Consider the following 27,944-nt stretch of genomic DNA (forward strand, 5'->3'; position numbering starts at 1 on the left):
AGAGGGCACGGAGCGTGGCCAGAGCCACGCACGCCGACGGCCGCTGTGTCAACAGGAGCCAGCAACGCTGCCAGTGTCGTGTACGGCTCAACTTCTCCAGGGGACCGGGGCAGATGAGCGGGATGGGGAGATGCAGCCTCTGGAGCACCTCCCAACCCCGGGCCGGGGGGGCACCCATGGGACCAACCCCCACAGGAGGTCAGAGGGGCTATGCCAGTGCCCAAGGAAGGAAGGAGGGAGAACCGGGCTGGGTGCCGCGCTGAGCCCTCCCGCGGGCAGCGGGGGCACTTAGGGACAGGGCTGCAGCGAGGGGACAGAGCAGGGATCAGCACACCCCGTGCACCCTGCATGGGGCACCTCTGCTTGCAGACCCCCCTCGGCTCCCGCACCTTGGCACCGCGGGGCTGGTTTGGCCGACGCCGCTGGGGCACCCTGAGGGGTTTGGGGGCACGGAGGCGTGGCACCGGCCCCCTCTAAGGTCCCCCCACCGCAGGCTCACCCATCCCCGAGCCACGTCGGTGAGGGGCTGGGTGCCAGGAGGAGGGCAGGCTGCCCGGCTGCCCCTTTAAAGCCAGTCCCGGCGGTGTTCCCTTTCGTCCCGGAAAAATGAACCTCCGATCGCAGCGCCCGGCATGGGGGGGTCCCGGGGGCTGCGTTGACACTGCACCGCCAAATCCTCGGCTGCCGCACCCCTCCACGATGGCTTGCGTGCAGGTCGGTGTCCCTGTCCCCCTGTCCCCATCCCCGCCGCCCTGTGCTCACCCCCCGTGTCTTGCAGGTGGCTCTTCGCATCCGCCCCATGAGCGCGGCCGAGCTGGCGGAGGGGGCCAGGCCCATCGCCCACCGCGTGGACGAGCAGGTACGGCCGCGGGACGGGCGCCCACGGGTTCGTCGGGCATCGCCTGGCCTTGGCGTTTCACCCCCCTGCCCTGCTTGCCCCGTGCCCATCCTGCGGGGTCAACAGGGCCAGGGACCCCAGGGCAGGATGCGACCCTCGGCGCGATGCACGCCCGGCGCCGTGTGCGATGCCCATGTGTGCCAAGCGCAGGCTGGGGCGGGGGGTTACCCTGCAGCCTCGCAGCCTCCGCAGGAGACCCTACAATAACAAAGCAGTAGGGTGGGAAACTCTGGGGGCTCTGGGTCAGGAGCCCCTCTTCTTGCGGTGCTGGGGGACATCAGTGCTGCCTGTCCCTGTCCCAAATCCTGGGTGGAGAGGGGGGCCACGCCAGGCGGGGCGGAGGTGGAAGTCGGGCAGCAGCGCGGGAGCAGCTTGCGTTATGGGAAAGGTCAAAATCTGCATCGCAACGGGAGCCGGCGGGGACGCTGGGAGCAGGGGACCCTGCGAGGGGCCATTCCCCACCGGGACAGGGACGCGCAGGGTCCCTGTGGGGTGCCGGCGTCCCTAGCCGCCTCTCGGTGCGCGGGCAGCGGGCACCGTGGCGGGCAGCGCTCACAGAGGTGCCTTTGTGCCGCCGTGCCCAGGTGGGTGCAGCGGGGCGGCTGGCCCGGCAGGTCCCCTGGCACCGCGCACAGAGCTGGCTTTGAGCCCCAGCCCGGCTTGGGGACAATGGGACGATTGAGGAGCACAAAGGGCCCCGCGCCGCCAGCACCGGCACCGGCCCGGGCACCTCCTGCGCCCTGGCACGGAGGGGACGCCGGCCCCGGCAAAGCAGGGGAGGGATACCCACGGGGTCCCGCAAGGGCTCAGACCCACTGGGGAGCACATCCCAGTGCCCACCCCATGCCAGGGTGCCCCCCACCCCATGCCAGGGTGCCCCCCACCCATGCCAGGGTGCCCTCTTTGGCTCTGCTGCTCCCGTCTTTGCTGTGGGCGATGCAGGGTACCTGGGCAGGAGCATGGGGGAAGATGCGGCTCCGAGGAAGCCGTTCCCCCACGGGACACCCAGGTGATGCCTGGGCAGGGTGCTCCGTCCCCACCAGCGCCGGGGGCTGCAGGGGCGAGCGGTTGCATTACCCAGCGCTGGGGTGCTGATGCCTGGGCTCTGAAAGCCACATCCCGCTCAGGTCCCCCTGGGAACCCAGTCACTGGTGGGGTGATGATCAGGGATACCCCAGTGTCATAGAATCATCAAATCATCAAATCGTTGAGGTTGGAAAAGCCCTTTCAGATCATCCAGTCCAACCATTTACCTAACACTACCAACTCCACCACCAAACCAGTTAAGGGGAGAGCAGCAATTTCATGTGTCCTGCCTTGGTGGCTGGATTATTTTTTAATGAAAGTAAAACTGGGAATCACTAAGGTTGGAAAGGATCTCTAAGATCATCAGTCCAACCATCAACCCAACACCCCCATGCCCACTAAACCGTGTCCCCAAGTGCCACCTCTGCCCGTTTTTTGTCGGGGCTGGGGAGAGCATCCCGGTGCATCCATCTGTCCGTGCACATCCTGGAGGATCTCGCAATGCCACCAGCCCACGGGGCTCTCATTACAACATGGGACCCACCTGGGTGCTAATTAGCACAGCTCACGGCGGTGCGATGCCCAGCGTGTGTGCTCTGCCTCCACGGGAGGCTGGAGGTGACCCCGGAGCAGGGGGTGGTGGGTGCCCGGGGCCGGTGCGTGCCCCCCGGCCAGCCCCGCTCGCGTCCCCCGGCAGGTCGTGGTGCTGCGAGACCCCATGGAAGACCCCGATGATGTCCTGCGTGCCAGCCGCTCCCGGGAAAAATCCTACATCTTCGACGTGGCTTTCGACTCCACGGCCACCCAGGTGGGTCCCGCGGGGCACGGGGGGGAGCGGGGCTGGTGGAGGCAGGCTGGGGTGCCCGGGGCGGCGGGTGGAGGTGGGGGACAGCACCCCGGGGCCCCTCTCGCTCCCGCAGGAGACCGTGTACCGTGCCACCGCCCGGGGCCTCATCGCAGGCGTCATCTCCGGCTACAACGCCACCGTCTTCGCCTACGGCCCCACCGGTGAGGGGTGTGGGGCCGGGGAGGGGGCCAGCTCCGTGGCCATGGGGGGGTCCCAACCCCGAGCGAGCCCCCTCCTCTCCCCCAGGCTGTGGGAAGACCTACACCATGCTGGGCACCGACGGCAAGCCCGGCATCTGCGCCCGCACCCTGGGTGACCTCTTCCAGGCCATCGAGGACACCGGCGGCGACACGGAGTACGAGGTCTCCATGTCCTACCTCGAGGTGCGGCGGTGGGGCTCCGGGACGTCCCCTTCCCGAGGGAGAGCAGGGGACAGCAAGCAGCACACTGCCCCACGCCGGGTGTCCCTGCAGGTCCCCACGCTGCAGGGGGGGGACATGCCCAACTCCTTCCCCCTGCCCAGATCTACAATGAGATGATCCGGGACCTGCTGAACCCCGCGCTGGGCCGCCTGCAACTGCGGGAGGACGCCAGCGGCACCGTCCAGGTGGCCGGCATCACTGAGGTCTCCGCCGTCAACGCCGAGGAGGTGAGCCAGCGGGTGCCGCGGGGCACGGGGCGGGGGGATCTGGTGAGACCCCCTGCCCGGTGCTGCCCGTCTGCCCCAGGTGATGCAGCTGCTGGCGCGGGGGAGCAGGCAGCGGACACAGGAGCCCACGGCCGCCAACCGCACCTCGTCCCGCTCCCACGCGGTGCTGCAGGTCACCGTGCGCCAGCGGCGCCGGGGCGGGCGGCTGCGCCACGGCCGCCTCTTCATGATCGACCTGGCAGGCTCCGAGCGGGCGGCGCAGGTACGGCACCCGCCCGGGGGGGTTGCAAGGCTGGGGGGAGCCCCCCTCACCCCTCTTTTGCCAGATTTTTCCCTCTGCCTTCCCCTCCCTGCCCAGACGCAGAACCGTGGGCAGAGGATGAAGGAGGGAGCCCACATCAACCGCTCGCTGCTGGCCCTGGGCAACTGCATCAAGGCCCTGAGTGCCCAGGCGAGCACCACGTACATCAACTATCGCGACAGCAAGCTGACCCGCCTGCTCAAGGTGCGGCTGGGGGTCCTGGCTCCCCCCGGCAGGGTCCGAGCTGGGGAGGGGGCACAGCCTGCCCCCCGCCCTGCTCCTTCTCAGCCATGCTTTCCATGGCCAGGACTCGCTCGGGGGCAACAGCCGGACGGTGATGATCGCCCACATCAGCCCGGCCAGCACAGCCTTCGAGGAGTCCCGCAGCACCCTCGCCTACGCCCACCGCGCCAAGAGCATCTGCACCACGGTAGGGCTGGGAGCACAGGTACCCTCCTCCCCTGGCCCCCTCCCCGAGCAGCCCTGGCCCCAGTGCCCCCCAACAGGGAGGGCACGAGGTGTTCGTCCTTACGCTGCCCCGCGGGCGCCCGGAGCAGGGGAGCCACTTGGGACACTGCTCTGCTGGCTGTGGGATGCCCAGGACCTGCTCCGTGGCCGTGCATCGCCTGGGGACACAGCCTGGGGACACGGCTTGGGGGCACAGCTTGGGGACACGGCTTGGGGACCCTATGGGCACCTGCTCCACAGCCATGCAGTGCTTGGAGACCCCATGGGGACATGCTCTACAGCCATGCACTGCATGGGGACACAGTTTGGGGACACCGCTTGGGGACATGGCTTGGGGACCCTATGGGGACATGCTCTACAGCCATGCAGTGCTTGGGGACATGGCCTGGGGGCATGGCTTGGGGACACGGCTTGGGGACCCCATGGGCACCTGCTCCACAGCCATGCAGTGCTTGGGGACCCCATGGGGACACGGTTTGGGGACCCCATGGGGACATGCTCTACAGCCATGCACTGCTTGGGGACATGGTTTGGGGACACCACTTGGGGACACAGCTTGGAGACCCTATGGGGACATGCTCTACAGCCATGCACTGCATGGGGACACGGTTTGGGGACACCACTTGGGGACACGGCTTGGGGACCCTACAGGGATAGAGCCATGCTCTGCCTGGGGACCTTGCTTGGGGATCCTACCCAAAGACATACTTGGGGACCTGCTCCACGTGCTCTGTCCTGCTCAGGGACCCCATTTAGGACCCCGCTTGGGGCCAGGCTGTGCCGAGGCCATGGGACGCTCACACCGGCCCCGTCCCAGGTGAGGCACAACCTGCTCCACCTCTCGTACCACATGGCACGGTATGGCAGTGTGGCAGCTGACCTGCGCAGGGAGATCCAGCGCCTCAAGGGCCGGGGGGACGCCAAGCCAAGGCAGCCGGGGCAGGGTGAGCGCCGGGACCCCCCCGATACCCAGGGTACGTCCCGGCCCCCCACTGCCCTCCCTCCCCCAGCCCAGCGGGGCTCGGCACTGATGCCCCATGCCTCCAGCCCACGTTCAGCCCCACGGTGCCCGCTGCACCCACCCGGAGCTGGGCCGTGTGCAGGAGGAGCTGCTCAGTGCCCGCCACGAGCAGGCGGCCATGCACCACCTCCTCCTCCAGCCGGAGGGCACCGAGCTGCACGCCCAGCACCTCCTCGCCCGGTACGTGGGTGCAAAGCGCCCGCCCCGGGGATTGGGTTCCCCCAGCAAGCCAGGCTGGGGTAAGACCACCCCCTCCTCCCTGCAGCAGGACACGGCAGGGCTGGCAGCGGAGCAAGGAGGAGCGGGGGGAGCTGGACGGCCCCGGTGACGGCGAGAGGGACGCAGACACGGGGGACAAGCGGTTGGATGTGCCAGAGCCACCCGACGCGGCTGCTGCCCACGAGAGCATCGCGGCTCCAGTGGAGGAGAAGCACAGGCTCCGGCAGCGGAAGGTTTGGGACCCCCATGCCCACTGCCAGTGGCTGAAACCCCGTCACCAAGGAGCTGAGTTTGACAAGTCTCAGCCCAGCGGCACGGGTCCCCAAGCAGGCCTGGGGGGGACACAGATACTCATGGATTGGGGTGTGGGTCAGGGGCAAAGGGCCCTGGCAGGGGTGCTGGCACCGTGGTGGGGACGATGACCCCATGGCAGGGGTGCTGGTGCCATGGGCAGGGACAGTGACCCCATGGCAGGGGTGCTGGTGCCGTGGCAGGGATGGTGACCCCGTGGCAAGGCTGCTGGCGCCATAGGCAGGGACGGTGACCCTGTGGCAGGGACGCTGGTGCCGTGGCAGGGACGGTGACCCCGTGGGAGGGGTGCTGGTGCCATAGGCAGGGACGGTGACCCTGTGGCAGGGGTGCTGGTGCCGTGGCAGGGACGGTGACCCCGTGGGAGGGGTGCTGGTGCCATAGGCAGGGACGGTGACCCTGTGGCAGGGGTGCTGGTGCCATGGCAGGGATGGTGACTCTGTGGCAAGGCTGCTGGCACCATAGGCAGGGACACTGACCCTGTGGCAGGGGTGCTGGTGCCATGGCAGGGACGGTGACCCCGTGGGAGGGGTGCTGGTGCCATGGGCAGGGATGGTGACCCCCTAGCAGGGATGCTGGCACCATGGACAGGGACAGTGACCCCATAGCAGGGACGGTGACCCCATGGGAGGGGTGCTGGTGCCATGGGCAGGGATGGTAACCCTGTGGCAAGGATGCTGACTGTGGGCAGGGACCCTGACCCCGCTGCATGCCTGCAGGCAGAGCCGGCACGGCGCTCCCGGCAGAGCCAGCAGCACCTGCAGCAGCCGGAAGAGGCCCTGCGGCATCGGAGCAGCTCGCAGGAGCAGCGGGAGGTGCTGGCCCTGCTGCGCCGTCTGCACCGGCTGGAGCTGGAGATGGCAGAGACGCGCTCCCGAACCCGGCTCGAGGGTGGCCTCTGGCACCTGCCAGCCACCGCCGTGCAACGCTTCGACCGGCACCGGGCCCTCTGCGCCCGCATCATCCACCAGCAGCAGCAGCTCATCGCTGGTGCGTCCCTCCCGTGACTTCTGCCGTGACAAAGGGACCTCTCATGTGTCGTCGCACTGGGAGTCCTGCAGCGTCTCCTGCTTATTGCAACGGGATGTGCCGCAAGGCAAAGCGTCCCCGGTGTCGTGACTTAGCCACGATGCTGTCACCCGAGCCTGGCACGGCACGCAGCCCGATTGATGCTCGCCACCCTCTCCTCTCGCTGGCAGACCACCAGCTGTCGGTGCCACGGCCACTGCAGGAGCTGTACGAGACCTACCTGCGGGAGCTGGCGGGGGCCCCCGGGGACGCTGGCACCCCTGAGGTAGGGCAGGGTGGCAGGGGACCCCCTGCACCCCAGGCAGGGCACTCACCCCCTGTCCCCTGCCCAGGGCACGTCCCTGCCCAAGATCCCGCAGGTGACCGGCACAGAGAGCCTGCCGGCCTCCGACCGGGACAGTGCGTGGGCGCAGAGGTGCCAACACCCCACGCTGCCGCGGCGTAATGCCCTCCCACCCCTGCACCCCACGGGGGACAGGTACGGGTGGGCACCCACCAACTCCTGGGCACACAGGGCTGCATACACCCCACAGCCGTGGCAGCGGGTAAGGGGTGTCCTCTCCCTGGCAGCGCCGCGTTCAAGAAGACCCCACAGGCACAGCAGCTGGGGAGCGTGGCGGTGCCCACCCCACCTCCCGGCCAAGGCACGGTAGCCCAGGTGAGCACAGCCGTGCCCCCAGCACCGAAGCACGGAGGTGGGGATGCTTATGGGTGCTGCGTGTCCCAGCAGCACACATCACGGGCCACCCTGAGCACCCGGCACAGCTCCTCCCCAGGCAGTGGGACCGGCTCGGAGGCGGCAGCAGGCAGGGGTGAGCCAAGCGGCCGGCGGGGCCGGGTGGGCAGCCGTGCCCCACTGACGGATCCACTGTGCCGCAGAGCATGGGGAGATGTCGAGCAGCACCAAGAGCATCGTGGCTAAGGCCGCCCAGCGCCGGTCCCGCATCCCAAAGAGTGCCAGCTTGCACCCGTCAGGGTCCGTGGAGGAGCGGGGTGGCCCTGAGCTGCGGCACGCTGCCGACGAGGACGGCCGCCCGCTCCCCAGGCGCCTGGCTGCGGGCACACAAGAATGGCGGCAAGGAGCTGGGGACGAAGGAGTCGCTGGATGGCAGAAGGAGATCCAGGCGGGCGCGGTCCTTCGAGGTCGCCGGCTGTGGGGTAGGTGCAGGCATGGGGGGGTCGTGCACCCGGCGAGGCGGTGCCGACCTGACCTGGTGAGGCGATGGGGAGGAGGGCAGGGCGCGAAGGCCACCCCCAGCTCCCCTTGGCATCCCTTTGCCCACCGTCGGGGTGTCAGCACCCTACAGCACGCATCATCCCCCCCGGCACAGCACGGTTCCTCCCCAAAGCGCCGCGGACCCTCTCTCCGGCAGCTGGTAGCCCCCAGGGTCCCCCCGCCGTCGTCCCACATGCTGCAGAGCTGCTCCGAGCACGCCAGCACCCAAGGACCCCCCAAAGCCCTGCCTGGAGCAAAGCTGCCATGCCGCCAGCTGCCAGGTGAGCCCCGGCTGGGGATGGGGTGCAGGGGCCATCGCCGCTCCCCACACCCCAGCCCAGCACCCGGGGCCACTGCTTGCAGTGCCCCTTCCCCAGGTGCTGGGGTCCCGGCTCTGCTGCTCCCCCTCCAGCTCCCCGCCAGCCCCAGGAAGGGCCAGCGCCCGTGGCTCAGCTGCCTTACCCGGAACGGTGCCAGGGCCTCCGGCAAGGATGGAGGGAGTCACTGGCACCGAGCCGAGCGCTTTGCTGGAGGGGGACCGGCTCCTGTGCCAAGCCAGTGGGCTGAGCGCCCGCACTGCCAGCCCCAGCGCCGTGCGGCATGCCCCGTGCCGAGGGCTGCCCGTGGCACCCCGTGCCCCCGTGCAACCCGCTGGAGCCGACTCTGCCACGGGCACGGCTGGTGGGAGAGGGGCAGGGAGCAGAGCAGCCCTCCCCGTGCCAAACCCACCCCCAGGCAGGGACCCAAGCCCCCAGGGAGGGATGCAGCCATGCCAGGCAGTGACCCTGGCTAGAGACACGCCAGGAAGGGCCCCTGTGGGTGCTCAGCACCCAGCAGATGCAGCCGTGCACCCTGCACTGCCGGGTACCAATGGGGCCGCCTGGGCACGGGGCATCTGGATGGGCGTTTGTCCTTCCGAGGGGTTACGTTAAAAGGAGGGGTGCTGAGCCGAGGAGTGGTGTGGCTGCTGTGCCCAGCCCGACGCACCCCTGCCCGTCCCCGGGGATGGGGAACCCCCCGAAGACGCCCGCGCACGCCCCACACTCGTTTTCTGCTTTTATTAGGAAGGGTGTGAGGGGTGCGCGGGCAGGGAAGGGGCAGCTGCCGGCCGGGAGCGGGGCCGGTGCCCCCCAAGCCTCTTCCGCCGGGGCAAGCAGCCGGACCACCCGCCCCAGCCTGGGCACGCACCCAGCTCACCGCCGAGCCCTGGCGTGCTGCTGCCAGGGTACCCGTGCCGGCAGCCGGACCCAGCGCCACGGCCTCGCCGCCCAGCACAGAGGGCACCCGCTGCCGCAGGGGTGGCATCACAGGAGGGCCGGGTTGTCCCTGTCCCCATCTTCTCGCCCGTTGGGGTTTGTAAGCCCGGGACGGGGCTGTGGGCTGCACATTTCGCCTCCTGCACCACCCGCACGGGGCTGGGGGGCTGCCAGCGTCCTCTGTCCCCAGCTCTCTGCAGGGACAGCGATGGGGACGGGAGGTGGCAGGGGGACAATCGAGGAGGGGTGGGTGGCGGAGAGCAGCCCCGGGGCACCCCAGCATGGAGACCTCCGTCTACCTATGAGCAGGAGGAGCGAGCAGGAGCCGCCCCGCGGGGCTGGGGCCAGTCCAGCTGCGGCAGCCCGCTCTGCCTCGTTACTTCTTCACCTTGATGAGGGAGTGGTAGACGGGCTTGATGATGATGTGGAGGTGCAGGGAGTTGTCGATGAGGTACTCGGAGGTGCGCTTCTGCAGGTCGGCATGGGCGAGGAAGTCGGCCGCCTCGTCCGAGCTCTGGTGGAAGCTGTAGGCGTGCTTCACCAAGACGCGGCCCTGCTGCCGCACACCCACCAGCACCGTCTTCTGGAAGCTGACGCCGGCAAAATCGGGGCTGCTTGTGGCCGGGGTGATGACGAGCCGCGGGCGACCGTCCTCAATCCGCACTGACTGGACGGCGCCCGAGACCGAGTCCGAGTAGACGGGGCGCAGGCTGACGGGCAGCCAGCGCGGCGAGAAGAGGACGTTCCAGGTCACCCGCTTACCAGCGTCGTGGCTGCTGGGACCCAGCTGGGTCTGGAAGCTGGTGCTGCGGTCGTCCCGCGCCGGGTTGTTGATGACCCACTGGGAGCCCCAGCTGGGCGCGAGGTAGTTGCGGGGCAGGAACATGCTGCAGTTGACGTCAAAATACTTGGCAAAATGGAGCGGGGAGGCGGCGTGGAACTGGAAAGCCTGGAAGAGCAGGTCCTGCACCGCGCCGTAGTGCCGCGCCAGCACCGCCGACTGCGCCTGCAGCCGGAAGAGCTGGCTGGGCGCGATCATGGGGTAGCGGATGGCGCGCAGCACCCGTTCGGCAACGGGCCCCTCGGGCTGCCGGCGGCCCAGCCAGCCCTCCACGGCGGTGTAGAGCTCCAGCTCGCTGTGCAGCACCAGGTCGGAGCGCTCCAGCAGCAGCAGCAGCAGCTCCACGCTCACCGAGCCCCACTCGGCGCTGCCCAGCACGGCCGAGAGGTTCCAGGCCAAGAACTGGAGGCAGCTCTCCTGCAGCGCCGCGTCCCCAATGCGCACGGCGTAGTGGTACCAGCCCACCACGTGGCCCTGGCTCGACTCGCTGGCCAGGTGGGTCTTCATGTAGTCGGCCACGCCGCGCTGCAGCCCCCATACCCGGTACTTGCTGGCCAGCTGGTGCATGGGGATGGCTTGGTGTAGCAGGATGGAGACCCCCCCGCAGTACAGGTACCTGGGACAGAGGTGCGTGGTGGGGACACTGGTGTCCCCCGATCCCCTTCCCAAGCTGCCGCCCAGCCCCAGGCTCCAACAGCGTGGGCCCTAGGGGAGCATCCCCCCTCCTTGGCTGCATCCCTGCCAGCATCTCCATCGCAGGGGTCCCCGTAAATCCCAGGGGAGCATCCCCCCTCCTTGGCTGCATCCCTGCCAGCATCCCCAGCCCATGGGGTCTCCATAATCCCCAAGGGAACATTCCTCCTCCTTGGCTGCATCCCTGCCAGCATCACCAGCCCATGGAGTCTCCATAATCCCCAAGGGAACGTTCCTCCTCCTTGGCTGCATCCCTGCCAGCATCCCTGTCCCGTGGGGTCCCTGTAAATCCCAGGGGAGCATCCTCCCTCCTTGACCACATGCCTCCAGGCATCTCCATCCCGTGGGGTCCCCATAATCCCTAAGGGAACATTCCTCCTCCTTGGCCACTTCCCTGCCAGCATCCCCATCCCGGGGGGTCTCCGTAGTCCCCAGGGGAGCATCCTCCCTCCTTGGCTGCATCCCTGCCAGCATCCCCATCCCGGGAAGTCGCCGTAGTCCCCAGGGGAGCATCCTCCCTCCTTGGCTGCATCCCTGCCAACATCCCCATCCCGTGGGGTTCCCGTGGTCCCCAGAGGAGCTGCGTCCCTCCTGATGTCCCCATCCCCGGGGTCCCCACGTACCTGATAAACTTCTCAAAGAGCGCAGCCATCTCGGGCGGCTCGTGCAGGGTGACAACGCTCTGGTTGCGCAGGAGGGTCTCGAAGACCTCGCTCTGGAGGCCGAGCAGCAGCTGGTGGGTGTGGAAGACCTTGGCCTCGTCAGAGGCAGCCGTGCGCACCCGCAGCACCGAGTCGCTGCCGTTGCCGTTCTGCAGCAGCTCCTGCAGCCGCTGCAGCAGCGTCAGTGAGTGGTTGATGGTGGCCACCGTGGCATCGCCGCTGAAGTCGGCTTTCTGGGCTGCGGGGACATGGGACCGGTGCTGCACCCCAAGAACTGGGCACGGAGTGCTGGGGTACAGCAGCGTGGGACCCAGCTGTGGGGCTGCGCGTGGTTAACGGGGGGCTGGGGAAGGCTGGCTTTGTGCACGTCCTCCCTCCGCTCCCCCCAGTGCCGAAGGGCTGGCTGGTGCCAAGGGGAGGATGAGGGGACACGGGGACATTTGTGTCCTTGGGAGCCAAAAAACTGCTTTTCTGCAGCAGAAGGGGTGAGACCACCATGTCCCAGGCTGGGACGTGCTGGGAAATGGCCCTGTGCCGGGCAACGCTGGCTCGCAGCCCGGTCTGCCAGCCCCAATCCCATCCCCGCTGCGGGCAGAGCGAGCCCTGGGCATTGCCCCCGACCCCCCCATGTCCCAGCCTGACACGGGGGCACACGAGAGCCCGTGGGTGTGGGGAGCCAGGCACGCTCTGTCCCCACACCCAGGGACGGGGTCCTGGGGACACCGTCTGCCCCGGCATCGCTGCGGGCCGGTGCCGCTGAGCAGGCAGCTGCCGCGCCATGCCTGCTCCCGGTGTGATCCCTGCCTCCTCGCTGACGCTGCAAACCGGCACCTCCTGCCCAGCCAAATTTCGCTCCCTTCCTCCGGCCACGTGTGCCGGCAGCCCAGCCTGGCCCCGGCATGGGCACGCACCGGGGGTGACCGTCCCCCCGTGTCCGTGTCCCCGCAGTGCCAAGCTCCCAGCGGGGACAGGGACCAAGGCAGGGGTCCCCATGCTCCCGTAGGCATGGGGAGCCTTCCTCCTTCTCCTCCTCTCCCTCATGCCTGGCACAACTCCCACCCCCTCCCCAGAGCATCCTTCCCCCGGGGTGAATTTGGCCTCATCTCTCTCAAATCTCCATCGTGCTGGCCAGCAATCCGGCGGATTACTCTTCCCAGCGCCAGCTTAAGCCCCACTGAGCAGGATTGGGGAAGGGGATCGGGAGACCCTCGCCCCGCGGCGCTGGACATCGCTGCCCGCGGCACCAAGCCTTCCCCGGGCAGCGGCGAGCACAGCCCGGGTCTCGCCGCCAGCACCTCCCGGGTGCCGTGGGACACGGCCATGGGGCACGGCACATCCAGGAGCCGCATCCATCCCTCCCCAGGCACTGCATCGGCTGCTGGAGAGCCGTGCTCAGCTTCCCACGGGCATCACCGGACGCCCACGCTGCGGCCGAGCCGCACCCCAGCACCCGGCGAGGACAGCGGGACCCACGGCACAGGGACCCCTCCATACCTCCCCCGAACCGTGGCCACCCTTACCGGCTTGCACGGTGAGGAGGAGGAGGAAGGCAGCGGCGGCGCAGCCCCAGCGGCGGGCGGCCACGGGCCGGGCGCCCGTCAGCCTGGCCATGGCTTCGCAAGCGCATCTGCCGGGTCTCGGCGCGGCACGGGCGCACGGTGCCCGCACGGTGCTTATGTAGGCCACGAGCCCTCCCAGCCCGCGCGCCCGCACCGCCACATCGATTGGTGGAAACTGGGACCCGCCGTTACCAAGGGAACCGCTTCCAGCCCCCGTCCATCCCACCCTGACCCCGGACCCCAGCCTCGCACCCCGGGGTGGCGTGACGGGGTGCGCCGGTGAGCCCTGGCACGGCACGGGGGCATCGCCATTTGCCACCTGCTCCTGCCACCGCCGGGCACCGCAGTGCTGTGCCACAGGCCTGTTCCGCGCTGGAGCCCCGTGCATGGCCGCAGCCCTTTGTGCCGCGGTCGGTGGCTGCCGGGGTCTTTGCATTCAAGGCACAGCTCGGTGTGGCCTCCCCGCTCCCCCCGCCGGCTCATGGGTATTCATGTCGGCAGCGGCCCATCACCATGGCATCCGGGCTGCCGGCAGGAACTGCCTGCCCTTTTCCCAGCCTTTGCAGACAAGAGGCTGCCTGCGCGGTGCGAGTGCCCTGCGCCGGCCTCCGCTGGCACCTCGCCCACCCCGACACCTCTTGAGGGGCTTCACAATGGGGCCAGGGCAGCGTTTGCCCCCCTCCCCGCAGCGTCAGGGCCGGTGTGACACCAGGGCGTGGGGCTGGGGGTGCTGCTGGGTGCCCCCAACCCGCTACGGGACATGGGCACCCCTCTGTGTGCAAGCTGGGGGGGAGCGGGGGGGTCTGCACCCCACTTTTGGCTGTGGCCCCAGTGGCATCATGGGGTGGGGAGCCAGGACCCGGACTCCCAGTGGGGATGCAGCTGGCAGGGACAGACCCCACCATGGTGGCGGCCAGCTCGAACGGGCACGGCAGCCCCTTACCCACCGCCGGGGCTCCCCATGAATGCACGTGGGGCTGCCATGCCGGGCAGGGCCCCCCTGTACCCCACAGCTTGGTGCTCCCCGGGCAGGAGCTGCCGGGCACCACACTCAGCCCCAGGACCACCACAAAAAGTCACCTCGGGGTGCAGCACCCGGGCCCCCCGCTCCTGCGGACACCACGGGGGAGATGCTGTGACCTTCAGCGCGTGGCAGTGCCGGAGCCGTGCCGGGGAATATTAACCGTCCCCGGTTATCGAGTATCTGTCCGGGCTGATGGGATTAGCGCCGGTGCCCGCGGTGCTGCAGCTTTGCCTTCAGCTGCAGAGCGAGGTGACAGCGCGGTGCGGCTGGTGCCCGTTTCACGCCCCACTCCCCCCCCCAGGACACACGGAGGGATGCGGTGCCGCAGCCGGCACTGCCAACACCAGCACCGTGCCATGGGATGCCATGCTGCAGCCGGCGGGACAAGGAGCAAGGGGTTCATGGGATGAAGGCGGCTGTGGGTGCATGCGGTGGGGTAGGACGGTGATGGCCGGGGCTCCGTGCCGGGTAGGGGGGCTCCGGCTGAGTGGGGGGTGCTCAGCCCATCTGCCCCTTTACGTCAGCTTGCCCGGCGCTGGCACAGTGCCGGCCGGTGCTGCCGCCGTGGCCGCTTTCGTACTGGCAAGGGCTTCTGAGGACAGGTTTGCTTCGGGCTCACGTGGGAGCAGAGACGGCGACGCGGGGCAGAGGAGCCCCATCCCTGAGCACAGCCGTGGCCCCGGAGGGCAAGCGAGGGGTCCGGGCTTACCGGGGGTCTCCAGATGTTGAGCGTGGGCAGATGTTGCCGCAGCTCCCGGGGGAGGTGGGGATTACCCATCTGGCCCTGACCCACGGGCGGAGGGGCTGGGGAGAAGCTGCCTGGCTGTCACTGTGAATCGTAGAATCATCGAATCGTTGAGGTTGGAAAAGCCCTTTCAGATCACCCAGTCCAACCATTAACCCAACACTACCAAGGCCACCACCAAACCAGTTAAGGGGAGAGCCATAATTTCATGTTTCCTGCCTTGGTGGCTGGATTATTTTATAATGAATTAAAAACTAGGAATCTAAGGTTGGAAAGGATCTCTAAGATCATCAGTCCAACCATCAACCCAACACCCCCATGCCCACTAAACCATGTCCCCAAGTGCCACCTCTGCCCGTTTTTTGAACCCCTCCAGGGATGGGGACTCCCCCACCTCTCTGGGCAGCCTGTCCCAATCCTTGACCACTCTTCCCACGAAGAAATTTTTCCCAATATCCAATCTAAACCTCCCCTGGTGCAGCTTGAGGCCATTTCCTCTCATCCTATCGCTGGTTATTTGGGAGAAGAGCCCAACACCCCCCTCACTGCACCCTCCTCCTCGCAGGGACAGGCAGGCGATGCCCGGTGTGGGGCCGGACCCCAAGCTCTGTGGCCCCGTGGGGCAGGGGAGCCCCAAGAGTGGGGTGCAGGCAGAGCGCACAGCCCCAGCGGGCATTCCCATGTCACGGCGAGGCGCAGGCCAGCTGGGGGATGCAGGGGCCCCCCGCCACGGCGCAGCCGGTTAATGGCTCACCGCGTCCACCAATGCCTCATTTAACCACCTGCCTGCAAAACAACAGCTTGCCGGGAGCGTGCGCCTGGTGAGCTGCCAGCACGGTGCCAGCCCGGGGTTCAACGCTGCAGCCCAGGGACCCTCGTGCCCCCCGTGGGGACATCAGCGGGCAGGGTGGCATGGGCTGCGGGCCATGGGGGAATGTGGGAGACCCTGGTGCCGGTGCTGGGGGTCACCATGGGACATGGCATCCATCCCCCAGCCCCCGGTGAGATGCAGAGAGCAGCTGTGCCGGCTCCGGTAATTGTGGCTGAGGCGGTGGAGGGTTGGCTCACCATAGCGACCCGTGCCAGGTGGCTCCTGCCAGCCCCGCGGTGGTGCCGGAGGGGACACGGCCACTGGTGGGGACACGGACACCAGTGGGGACACAGCCATCCACAAGGACACGGCCACCGGCGGGGACACGGCCATCTGCAAGGACACGGACACCGGCGGGGACACGGCCATCTGCAAGGACACGGACACTGGTGGGGACACAGCCACCATTAGGACACAGACACCGGTGGCTCTCCGGGCCCAGGGAAGGTGTCACCGCACACCCGGCGGGTGGCACGGGGGCCACCCAGGTGAGAGCCCCTCTCCCGCAGGGTTTGGGGAGCGGGACCCCGGGCTGGGGGGGGGCAAGGGGGGACCAGACTGGACCCAGACACCACCCCCCCCGCGGAGCAGAGGGGATCAGGGCTGGGAAAGGCTGCCCGCCCTCCCGCCGCAGCTGCGGCCGATCGATGCCCCAGTTCCCTGGGGGACATGAAGGGACTGGACTCGCCCCTGCTCATTAGCCAGATTTAATTTGCAGTTAATTGGCATCCCCCTGCGCATGTCCCCCCGCTCCTGGGGCTCTGCAGTGACTGGGACTGGACGAGTTTGTGGTCCCTGTGGGGCCAGGGTCAGACTGGGGCCAGAGCAGTACCCAGTATCCCCCCCCCCGGGCTCAGGACCCCCCCCTGCACCCCCTCGGGCTGAAGACACCCCCCCGCACCTCCCCGGGCTCAGGACCCCCCTGCGCCCCCCGCGGGGTGAGGACTCCCCCCCGCACCCCCCTGGCCTCAGGAACCCCCCCCCGCATCCCCCCGGGCTGAAGACCCCCCATCACCCCCTCCCCGGGCTCAGGATCCCCCAAACACACCCCGCACCCCCCGGGCTCAGGACCCCCCGCACCCTCGTCAGGCACTAGGGCCCAGGGGAGTCGCGGTCCCTCTCGGGAGATGCTCATTGAGGGCGGGGGAGGGATTCCGACCAATCAGAACGCAGCGCTCAAGTTTAGCCTCCCCATTCCTGGAGGACGCCTCTCCGATTGGTTAAAGCCTCGTCCCCCTCTAGCCAATAGAAGCGCAGAGCTCGGGAGTGGGTGGTGCCGCCCGGGTTTATGAATGGTCGGGCGCAGCGTGGGCCCGATCCGGGCGCGGGGTGCGGGCAGGGCCGCGGGCAGGGCCGCTGCCAGGCTCCTCCGGCCCCGCTGCCTCATGCGGGGGGAGCTGGCGAAGGACCCGGCTGGCAGCCTGGAGATGGCCGAACCCTCCACACCTTGGCACCTCTGGGACCCCCCCCCCCCCCCCCTCCCTTGGCACCTCTGAGACACCCCACACACCCCCCTTGGCACCTCTGAGACACACACCTTCCCCCCCCTTGGCACCTCTGAGACACCCCACACACCCCCCCTTGGCACCTCTGAGACACCCCCCCCCCCCCCCCCTTGGCACCTCTGAGACACACACACCCCCCCCCCCTTGGCACCTCTGAGACACACACACACACCCCTTGGCACCTCTGAGACACACCACACACCCCCCACCTTGGCACCTCTGAGACACACACCACCCCCCCCCAACCTTGGCACCTCTGAGACACACACCCCCCCTTGGCACCTCTGAGACACACCACCCCCCCCCCCCCCCCACCTTGGCACCTCTGAGACACACCACAACCCCCCCACCTTGGCACCTCTGAGACACCCCACCCCTCCCCTTGGCACCTCTGAGACACACCACCCCCCCCTTGGCACCTCTGAGACACACACACCCCCCTTGGCATCTCTGAGACACACACACCCCCCTTGGCACCTCTGAGACACCCCCCACCACCACCTTGGCACCTCTGAGACACACACACCGCCCCCCCCCCCCCCCCCTTGGCACCTCTGAGACACCCCCCCCCCCTTCGCACCTCTGGGACCCCCCCCCTTGGCACCTCTGGGACCCCCCCCTTGGCACCTCTGGGACCCCCCCCCCTTGGCACCTCTGAGACACCCCCCCCCCTTGGCACCTCTGGGACCCCCCCCCCCTTGGCACCTCTGGGACCCCCTGCCACCCGTGGGTCCCCGCGGGCAGCAGCCGGGCCAGGACCCAGGGCCTCACCCCCCTGGCCGCCGCTCAAGAACACGGTGTTTTAATCCGGTTTTGTTTTTTCAAGGTGATAAACGGAGCCAAGGGGATAAACAAGGAGCATCTCCGGTAGCAGAGCCCCCCTCTGCTGCAGGGACTGTCACCTTGCTGTCCCCATGGGGCCTGGATCCGAGGTCCCTTGCCCCGCAGCATCTGTGGGCAGCTCCAAGACGTGGCATCGCAGGCAGACATGGCGGCAGACCTGGGGCAATGGCACCCATGGGAGCCAACCGGCCCTGAGCCCCCAGTGCCGTGTCCCAGCTGAGCCCCCAACCCCCTGACGATCCCTGTCTCCCCCCACAGCCGGCCTGCGGCGGGAGGCGATGGTCCCGGTGCCCAACAGCACGGCGGTGGCGTGGGCCGGCGAGGCGGCACAGCCGGAGCGGTCGCCCTGCGTGGTCGGCATCTTCCCCATCGTGTATTACAGCGTGCTGCTGGGGCTGGGGCTGCCAGGTGAGGGGGCTGGGGCGGGGGGGCTGCACCCACCGGGGTGCTGAGCCCCTGCAAGGGGTGCTGAGCCCCTGCAAGGGGTGCTGAGCTGTGCACGCTCAGCCCAGCCTGTGCCTTCTGCTGCCAGCAAAGCCTCTGCTCCTGTCCCAGCCCCAGGGCTTTTGGGGATGGGGAGGAGGGTCCTCAGGGGTGGGGAAAACCCAACCTGCTCCCCAGGGCCCCCTGGTCCCGGCCGGAAAGCCCAGCCCGGCGCGGCAGGTGCCGCAGTAGCAGGCACAGATGGTATTTGCGTTGTTTGGGCTGACACAGGGAACAGATTAATCAGCTCAGGAAATCCCCGCTGCACTGTGATATTTATAGCTCCCCACCCCAGCTGGGGCCGGTTGCCCTGGGAGAGCCTGGGCACACCCGGGTGCTGGGGTGGGGGCTGCGAGCCCCAGGGTCTCACCGCTCCCGTCCCCGCAGTGAACATCCTGACCGCTGTGGCCCTGTCCCGCCTGGCCACGAGGACCAAGAAGTCATCGTACTGGTACCTGCTGGCCCTGACCACCTCCGACATCCTCACCCAGGTCTTCATCATCTTTGTGGGCTTCATCCTGCAGACAGCCATCCTGGCCTGGGCGGTGCCCAGCGCCTTCATCCACACCGTCAACGTGCTGGAGTTCACGGCCAACCACGCCTCCATCTGGGTCACCGTCCTGCTGACCGTGGACCGCTACGTGGCCCTCTGCCACCCGCTGCGGTACCGCGCCGTCTCCTACCCACGGCGCACCCGCAAGATCATCGCAGCCGTCTTCGCCGTGGCTCTGGCCACGGGCATCCCTTTCTACTGGTGGCTGGACGTGTGGCGTGACGCCGACCCCCCCACCGCCCTGGACAGGGTGCTCAAGTGGGTGCACTGCGTCACCATCTACTTCTTGCCCTGCAGCATCTTCCTGGCCGCCAACTCCATCATCATCCTCAAGCTGAAGCGGCGGAGGCGCTCGGGGGGCGGCCGATCCCGCCTGAGCAAGACCACGGCCCTCCTCCTGGCCGTCACCACCGTCTTCGTCGTGCTCTGGGCTCCCCGGACCATCGTCATGATCTGCCACCTCTACGTGGCCTCGGTCAAGAGGGACTGGCGCGTGCACCTGGCCTTGGACATCGCCAACATGGTGGCCATGCTCAACACCACCCTCAACTTCTTCCTCTACTGCTTCGTCAGCCAGACCTTCCGCCGCTCGGTGGGTGAGGTGCTCCGGGCCCACCTCCGGCACGGCCCCCGGCCCGGCAGCGGCCGCTTGCCACCCCCGGCCCTGAAGCCGCTGGAGCTGCTGGCCGGCACGGCCCTCTGAGCCGCGGCTGCTGCCAGCCACAGTGGCACTCAACTGGGGGTCCCGGTGCTCGCCCAGCCCCACGCATCCCCCCAGGACCTGGCGAGACCCCGCTCCGGGGATGCTGCCCCCACGACGCCTGCCCTCCGTAGAGCTGGGGGCTAACGCGGGTGCCGGCGGCAAGAGGAGATGGTTGTGCCCAGCCGGTGTTGCACTTGTTTGGGGCCACGGGGCACCCGCTGTGCCGCAGAGACCCCTGCCCGCGCCTGAGCCGCACCGGGACGGGCAGCTCAGCTGTGCCCATGCTCAGCCCCTTGGGACGTGCAGCGTTCAGGACATGCAGCGTTCAGCCTCCCTGGGAAATTCGGCCACGGGGCAGCAAGGCTGCACCCTGGCTCGGTGGCAGGAGCTGCTGCCTGCCCCACGTGTGCCCGCCTCCCAGGCTGGGCTCCCCTCCGGCCGTGGGGTTCATGGGGCTTCCCGTGGCTGGCCATGGCCAGGGAGCACGACCATCTCCCGCATCAGCTCCAGCCCGTGCCGAACCACCGCACCAAATGTCCCAGGGAACCCAGCGGGCGCAGCTGCCCCGTGGTGAGGGGCGGTGGGTGCGGGTGAGCGCCTGCGGGCCCTGGCGAGGACGCAGTGCCCGCTCGGTGCCGGCGGGACGGTCCTTCCTCCATAAACTGCCATGCTGACACCAAAACTGCCTGAGTCCGGCTCCCCGGGAGCAGCCGGAATGGGGGGCACCCTGCACCAGCACCCATGGGCGCAGGGGTCCCAGCCCAGTGCTCCTGCCCTGGTGCCTTTGGGGGGTGCTGCGAGGGAGCGGCCACGGGGTCCAGCGCCCGCAGCTGCGGGGTCTGGGCACACGGTAAGACCCCCAGCTCTGGGTTCTGCAGGATTTGGCCCCCACCCATTATTCCCCCAGGGACACCCGGGAGAGCCGCAGCCCCCCGGGCACCCTGTGTGCAGCATCTCCCACCAGCTGCAAGGGAGGGGGCTCACGATGCTCCCCCCACTCCCCTGCATGGAGCGCACCCAGCGCCAGTGCCACCCTCCCAGTTATACCAGTGCCAAGCTGGGCGAGCGGCTGTGCCATGCCAGCCTCTCTGTCCCCAGCTGCCACAAGAGGGCAGGGACAGGACGCCCTGCGGAGCTGGCACCCCTGGCACCCCACAGCAGCCCTGCCTGTCCCACTCCCCACCCTAATCCCCCCATAAGGTCCTTAGCCTAATCCCCCCAAACAGACCAGCTTTCCCCCCTAACTCCCCAGAGCCCGGCAGAACAGCAGCCGGGGGGGATTTTGGGCCGCCCCAGGCAGGACACGGAGATTCCCCCCATGCCCGCCCTGCTGAGCCCCAGCTGTGCCTGGCACCAGGGTGGGATGGGGCACGGCGTTTGCCACTGGTGCTCGCGGGATGAGCCAAAACCCCCCGGGACGTGGGGCTGAGCCACACCGGCACACAGCCGGGGCCCCGCAGCCGGATCGGTCCCCTGCGTGGGCAGACCCTGCCGGCGGTGCTGCCTTATGCCAGGCAGGATCTGGCTCTGCCCGTACTCCCGGTGACAGGGTTAAACCCTGACCCGGTGGCGCAGGTGGTACCTGGGAGGTGCTCGCTCCATTAATTCTGGCATGTGAGGAGAGCAGGACTGGGAAGAGATTAGATATTAACCCGGCCAGCACCTCCCACCCGGCAGGCACCCATCCCTGGGGGCTTCCAGGGCCGGATCCCACCCCAGGACCCTTGGCCAGGGCTGGAGGGGACACGGGGCAGGGGGGCTCTGCCAGCAAGGGCAGCGTTTGGCAGGAGCTCCGGCACCGCTTGCGGCAGGCCGGGGCCGCCACCAGCCCCCCCCTCGCCAACCAGCGCTTATTTACTTGGAGAAGGAGGTGGAAATGTGCTGACCGCGTCCGCCGGCGGCGAGGGGGGCTCCGGTCTGGACAAAACCGGCTTGGGTGGAAAACAGCTCCCCAGCCCCGGCCCAAGCAGCGGCAGTGGCAGCGGGGAGGCAGCCGGGAGGGCGAGCGGGATCCCCCCGGCCCCAGGTACGGCTCTCGCCGTCCCGAGGTGAGCTGCCGCGGCTGGCCGAGCAAGAGCCGCCGCGGAGCCGGGGCTCGGTCATCTGTGCCACCGTGCCGGCCACGCCAGCAGTGCCAGCCACGCCAGCTGCCCGGCCCTGTGGCTCCGTAGGAAAGGTAAGCCTGGAAAAAATGCGCCCGGCGTGCTGATGTTTTCGGAGTGAAGCGAGAGGGAAGCCTGGCCCAGGTCCCGGTGCCATGCCGAGCTGCGTCCCAGCCCCTCACCGCGGCTGCTGTGCTGGAGGGAGCGGCTCTGCCCGGTCCTGACACGGGGACTGCCGTCCCCAGCCTGCCCGGGGCACCGGGGAACCGGGGCCGGGCTCTGCCCTCGCCGAAAGGGCCGTGCCAGGGACCAACCGCCTGGCACACGGCACAGGAGGGGACCGAGGGCAGCCGGTCCCTCGCAGCCCACGCTTGGTCCCCGCAAGGCAGCCATCGTGCGGCGGCATCGCACCCAACCTGTCCCACAGCCGCCTCCCTGGTGGGGTGTTTCTGTAGGACCTACAAAAACCCCAGGGGCATGCAGCAAGGGCTGGAAAGCCAGGGAAAGGTCCCCACGGGAAGGCGGGGGGAGGAAATCACCCACCGTGGCGGGAGGACAGACGGACGCGAGGGCGAAAGCGGCGGGCACAGGGGGACGGACGCTTGCCAGCGGCCCCGCGGGGGTCGCGGGGGGCTCGTGCTGAGTCAGCAGCCGGGAAACCCGCCGGCCCCCCGCGGCGGAAGGAAGCAGCCGGCAGGAAACCGCGTGCAGCGCGGCCTCTCCGCCGCCTGGGCCCGGGTCAGCGTCGGCGCGGGGGCGGCCGGCCCACACTCCTGGCACCGGTTATCCAAGGCTGAGCCTTTGCCGGAGAGCAGGGGCTACTGCCAGGCCCTGCGAGGCTGAACCCCGGCTCCCTGGGGGAAACTGAGGCACGAGAGGCCACTGCAGAGCCCCTCCGTCCGCGCCGCTCGGCTCCGGCGCCCATGCGAGAGCACACACGCCTGCACGTGCCCCGGCAGGGAGGGACGATCCTCGCCCAAACGCCGTCCTGGAGCCAAACACTCTTTAGGAAGAAGGGCAGGAGGGCAGGCGGCCCCAGCGCCGGAGGGATGGCGGCAGTGGGTGCAGCACCCAGCCGAGACGCGCCGTCTCTTCCCCGCGGGCTCCGGAGGGTGCCCGTCCTCGTGCCGCGGGTGCTGCCGGCTCCGGCTTTGCTTCCCTTTCTCCTGGGATTGTTTTCATCCCGGCCAGGGCTGGGGGAGGACCTGCCGGAGGCGCGTTGAACTTTCGTCTGCATCCTTCACCCTCTTGCTTCACCCTCCCAAAATAGCAGCGCCTGCCTGGAAACCTCCCCCGGGGCTGGCAGGGCCCCGGCTCCCCCAGGGCGCCCTGAATCTCCCGGGGGCTTTTCCCCATCCCCGAGCCCCAGGGATGGGGGTGACGGCGGGGTGCCCGTGCCCAGCCCCGGGGTGCAGAGCCACCCCCGCCGGCATGGGGATCACCGAGCCCCAGGCGCTGCCCCCGGGCCAGGGCTGCCCTGGCCCCCCGGCCCCTCGCTGCAAGGGTTTTTTTGGGGCCCTGCCACCCTGCCAAGGGCTTTAGCCGTCAGCTGACATTCCTCCGGGAGGCCCCTCCGGGCCTGCACCTCAGGCTTCCCGGCGGGAGCCGGTGTATCCTCACACGGCGGGGCTGCCCGTGGGGCCCCCGTTCCCGGCTCCCACCCGGGAGCCCACCCACCAGCCGGGTGCTGCCAGCGCAGCACCCAGAGATCGGTGCAAGGCCCCGGTGTGGGCGATGCCGCCCCGGTGCAGCCCCCCCCGCTCCCTCCCCCATCCCCCGGGACCCCCCCGAGCTCGGCAGGGCCGGGCTCACCCAGCTCCTCCGGGCTGAGACCCCACAGACTCATTCCACCGATGGCCAGCTGGGCTCCGCTGCAGACCCCCCCCGCCCCAAACCCCCCCCAAACCCGGGCTCTGCCCCCGCTGCCGGCCACCCCACCCCCCCCCCGCGGGTACCCCCGGCCCGGTGCGGGACCCCGGCCCCGCTCGGTGCCCCCGCCCGCGGCAGCGGGGCAGGTCCCGGCCGGCCCCGGGTGCGTTCCCCGGGCAGAGCCGCACCTCGGGGAGGGGCCGGGCCGGGCAGGCGCGCACGGTGCCGCGGGACCGGGGCTCGGCACGGCGGAGCGGGCGGGCACCGGGCGCTGGAGCCGGTGAGCGGGGGCCGGGAGGGGGGGGGGCGTTGGGGAGAGGCGGGGGGAACCGGGAACCGTAACGGGAACGGGTCGGGCCCCGGAGCCGTCCGCCCCCCGCGGGCTCGCCTGGGCGGGGAGTTTGGGGCGGCTCTGGGTAAGTTTGGGGTCCGGTACCGGTCGGGAGCGCCGGGGAACCGGGCCGGTACCGGTCGGGAGGGGCGGGGGGGGAGCGGGCCGGAGCTGCCGGGGAGGGGCGGGGGGACCGGGCGGGCCGGGAGCGGTGCCGGGGTCCCTGTCCCCGTCCCGCACCGGCCGGGGGCTGTGCGGGGGCTGTGCGGGGGCTGCCCGGCCCCCGGGTGCCGCTCGGGGGGTGCGGGGGTCCCGGCCCCGGGCGCTGCTGCCGCCCCAGCCCGGGGTCACCTTGCCGGGTTCCCCCCCCCACACACCCCACCCAAGCAGTGGGGCTGCAGCTTCCTCGCTGCCTCCTCATCCCCGTGCCCACCCCGGGGCCGCAGGAGTGGGGACAGGGACCCCCGTGCCCGTGCCAGGCTGCGGCTGCCTGCGTGCCAGCGGCCGGCAGCGACGGGCACGGGACCTGCGCTGGGTCGGTGCCCGGAGCCAGAGGAGGGAAGTGGGGCAGGAGAAGTGGAAAGGGGAACGCGCTGGCACGCAGGGACGAGCCGAGGGGACAGCCTTGTCCCCCGGGTGTAACCTCTGCCATCCAGCCCGGGCCTGCGTTCAGCATTCCCGGGGAAGCCGGCGGGCACGGTGCTGCCTGCTCCCAGCACCGGAGGAAGGGATGGGCACGGCCGCAGAGCCGGCCACGCTCAGAGAAATCCTACGTCAGGAGGGAGCATGTGGGGTGCAGGGGGGGCTGAGCCCCCCCGGCTGCCTCCGGCCCCCAGGCAAGGAGCCAACGGGGGACACGCATCTGCCCGGTCCCGTCCGGGGCTGTTTTGGGCCGCGCTCGGCTGTGCTGGCACAGACGGAGCTCCCGGGGACCCGATCGCTCGCTGTGGCCCGGCACAAGGGATACCCAGCCGCGGGGACTGCGGGCAGGGATGCTCTGAGCCCTGGAGACGGCGCAGGCAGCGCCGGGGGCCAAACCACAGCCCCCGTCCCCGCTTCCTAACACCCCCTCTCTGCCCGCAGGGTCCCTGGACGCCCCGCTCGGCGCCCGCACCACGGCGCAGGATGGGTGCTGCGGCGGTGCTGCCGGCGGCCGCCTGCGTGCTGCTGGCCCTGCTCCCCGCGGCTGGCGGACAGACCACCCCTCCCTCGGGCTGCGGCAAGGACCTCTCCCCCCTCTACTACAACCTCTGCGACCGCTCGGCGGCCTGGGGCATCGTGCTGGAGGCCGTGGCCAGCCTCGGCGTGGTGACCAGCTTCGTGCTTACCATCGTCCTGGTGGCCAGCCTGCCCTTCGTGCAGGACCCCCAGAAGAAGAGCGTGGTGGCCACGCAGGTATTCTTTCTTCTGGGCACCTTCGGGCTCTTCTGCCTGACGTTCGACTTCATCGTGGGGCCAAATTTCTCCACCTGCACCTCCCGCCGCTTCCTCTTCGGCGTCCTCTTCGGCATCTGCTTCTCCTGCCTGCTGGCGCACGCCGTGGCCCTCAACTTCTTGGCGCGGAGGAACCGGGGCCCGCGGGGCTGGGTGACGCTGGCGGTGGCCCTGCTCCTCGCTTTGGTGGAGGTCATCATCAACGCCGAGTGGCTCATCATCACGGTGGTGCGGCGGGAGGGCGGCTCCCCGGACCCTTGCCAGCTGGCGGACGCTGACTTCGTCATGGCGCTCATCTACGTCATGTTCCTGCTGGTCGCCGCCTTCGGCACCGCCTGGCCGGCCCTGCGCGGCCGCTACGGCCGCTGGCACAAGCACAGCGCCTTCATCCTGGCCACCACCACCCTCTCCATGGCCATCTGGGTGGCATGGACGGCCATGTACCTCTACGGGAACCAGCATGCGGGCAAGAAGCCCGGCTGGGACGACCCCACGCTGGCCATCGCGCTGGTCACCAATGCCTGTGCCTTCCTCCTCCTCTACGTCATCCCCGAGGTGACGCACATGACGCGGCAGGGCCCTGAGCAGGCCTTCGAAGACGACGCCTACCCCACGCGCGGGGTGGGCTACGAGACCATCCTCAAGGAGCAGAAGTCGCAGAGCATGTTTGTGGAGAACAAAGCCTTCTCCATGGACGAGCCCTCCTTCGGTAGGCACCGGGGCTCACCGGGGACCCTCTCGCCCCACGGCGGGGCTGGCGGCGGTGGGCGGGCGGCGAGACGTCTGGCCGTGACCCGCCCGGGATTGACGCCTGCCATTGTTGTGGCTCCCGAAAACTCGCTGGGCTGGGTCTACCAGTTTGGGCTGAGCTCGGTGGCTGCAGGGGTGCTCCCTCCCCTGCGCGGGGTGCCCGCGGCTCACGGCCCTCCGCCCCAGGCAGCCGCTCTGCTTGCGAGACCCTACAATAACACGGGGCGGTGTCAGCGGCCCCAGTGGCGACCGGCGGCCGAACACCAGCCCTGCCCCAGCAAAGGCGTCTGCAGCCCACGGGGCAGGGTGGGCGCTCCCGAGAGAGACCCTACAATAACAAACCCCGGCTGGGCAGCGGCTGTGCCAGGAGCGCGGTGACGTAAACCCTTGGGACATCCCTCCCGTCCCCCGGGAAAGGCGCAGAGCAGCCGGTTGCTGAGTCAGCTCGTTAAACCTGCTAACGAGGAGCGGCTCCCCAGTGGGGTGGGGGTGGCGGGGTGAGCCCCCACCCACCCACACCCTTCACCGTCCAGGTCTCTTTGCAGCCAAGAAGCCGGTGTCCCCGTACAGCGGCTACAACGGGCAACTGCTGACCAGCGTCTACCAGCCCACCGAGATGGCTCTGATGCACAAGGGGCCGGTAAGCGCGACGCCGCGCAGCACCGCCGGCCAGCCGGGCTCTCGGGGGGCGGCCGCATCCTGCCCGATGGACGGGGCTTCCAACCGGGATGGGGGCCAGCGTAGTCCCCACGGCTCTGGGGGGTGGTCCCATGTCCCCGGGACGGCTGTAACAGGGTGCTGAGCAGGGTCACCCCTCACCTTCCTCCCCCGGGACCCCGCGGGTGCTCCCGGTGCTTCTGCAGCCCCCCCTTCCTCTGCCCCGCAGCCCGAAGGTCCCTACGACGTGATCCTGCCCCGCGCCTCCACCACCAGCCCGGCAGCCGGCAGCGCCAGCTCCACGCTGCGAGCCGAGGACGCCTTCGCGGCGCAGGCCCGGCACGCCGGCGCCCAGCGGGACGGCAGGAGCTGCCAGGTGGGTTAATGTGCAACGCAAAGGGCGAGGGAGCGGGCGCCGAGGTCCAGCCCATGACAGGGTGCAAAGTCTGTCCCTGCCACATCATCTCCCGTGGGAGGACAGGGACAGGGACGGCTCTGCCCGGGGCAAGCCGGTGCGGGGGCGAGCGTGGCTGCACCTCCCCGCTGGTGCTGGAGCTGGGTCTGCTGGCCTGTGCCGCCATCCCAGCATCATCCTGCTCTTCCCGCAGGTGCAGTCCCCGTACAGCAGGAACCGGTGGTGAAGCCCCCACAGCACAGGTCCCGCAGCGCCAGCACAGCCGCGGCGGCCTCACCGTCCCGCTCCCGAGGTCTCACCAAACCTCGTCCCGCCCCGCCACGTACATCCCACCGGATCCAGAGACAGTTCCTTTTGCAGGGGACGCCCAGGATGCGTTCCCGGAGCCAGTGCTCCCGCCTGTGTGTCCCGCCTGGCCGCGGCATCCGCAAGCCACCAGCTCTGCCCGGACCGCCGCGTCCCTGCTGCCGTCCCTGCTGCAAGGACCACGGGGCCACCCCACGTCACCCCCTCGCTGCCGTTGTGACACACGGACACCCCACATCCCCCCGGGCTGGGGACCATCCGCCGCCGAGAAGCCAGGGAGCCGGTGGGACTCCTGCTCCCACCCCGATGCTGAGCCCCCGGTTCCACGCTGACCCTCGCCAGCCCTGGGGACGTCGCAG

At 69.5% G+C, this 27,944-nt stretch overlaps 4 protein-coding genes across 5 annotated transcripts; 3 read left to right on the top strand and 1 right to left on the bottom strand.

The window, feature by feature from the left end:
- Positions 1-699: 699 nt before the first annotated feature.
- On the top strand, positions 700-9,058 carry KIF19 (kinesin family member 19). Its single transcript, XM_075720165.1, has 18 exons — positions 700-714; positions 779-859; positions 2,622-2,732; positions 2,845-2,932; positions 3,018-3,154; positions 3,295-3,420; positions 3,500-3,682; positions 3,779-3,925; positions 4,029-4,151; positions 5,007-5,133; positions 5,237-5,390; positions 5,476-5,662; positions 6,458-6,728; positions 6,938-7,017; positions 7,073-7,245; positions 7,338-7,462; positions 7,647-7,925; positions 9,048-9,058. The coding sequence occupies exons 1-18, from the start codon at positions 700-702 to the stop codon at positions 9,056-9,058; spliced, it is 2,418 nt and encodes an 805-aa protein (XP_075576280.1).
- A 557-nt stretch (positions 9,059-9,615) lies between these two features.
- On the bottom strand, positions 9,616-13,046 carry BTBD17 (BTB domain containing 17). The gene is made up of 3 exons (XM_075720206.1): positions 12,956-13,046; positions 11,397-11,673; positions 9,616-10,696 (listed from the first exon to the last, which is right to left on the bottom strand). Exons 1-3 carry the CDS (start codon positions 13,044-13,046, stop codon positions 9,616-9,618), a joined length of 1,449 nt encoding a protein of 482 aa, XP_075576321.1.
- Positions 13,047-18,260: 5,214 nt separating this feature from the next.
- Positions 18,261-19,721, top strand: GPR142 (G protein-coupled receptor 142). Its single transcript, XM_075720210.1, has 2 exons — positions 18,261-18,390; positions 18,853-19,721. Exons 1-2 carry the CDS (start codon positions 18,261-18,263, stop codon positions 19,719-19,721), a joined length of 999 nt encoding a protein of 332 aa, XP_075576325.1.
- Positions 19,722-23,627: 3,906 nt separating this feature from the next.
- On the top strand, positions 23,628-27,505 carry GPRC5C (G protein-coupled receptor class C group 5 member C). 2 transcript variants are annotated; one of them, XM_075720208.1, is made up of 5 exons: positions 23,628-23,693; positions 25,107-26,166; positions 26,753-26,847; positions 27,094-27,240; positions 27,473-27,505. In XM_075720208.1, exons 2-5 carry the CDS (start codon positions 25,149-25,151, stop codon positions 27,503-27,505), a joined length of 1,293 nt encoding a protein of 430 aa, XP_075576323.1. In that variant the 5' UTR covers positions 23,628-23,693; positions 25,107-25,148. The 2 variants fall into 2 exon arrangements, with proteins under 2 accessions (XP_075576323.1, XP_075576322.1); XM_075720207.1 differs by lacking the exon at positions 23,628-23,693 and having other exon boundaries at positions 25,149-26,166.
- The last annotated feature ends 439 nt before the right edge of the window (positions 27,506-27,944 follow it).

Source organism: Pelecanus crispus, chromosome 12 (genome assembly GCF_030463565.1).
Source record: "Pelecanus crispus isolate bPelCri1 chromosome 12, bPelCri1.pri, whole genome shotgun sequence".
NCBI lineage: Eukaryota > Metazoa > Chordata > Aves > Pelecaniformes > Pelecanidae > Pelecanus > Pelecanus crispus.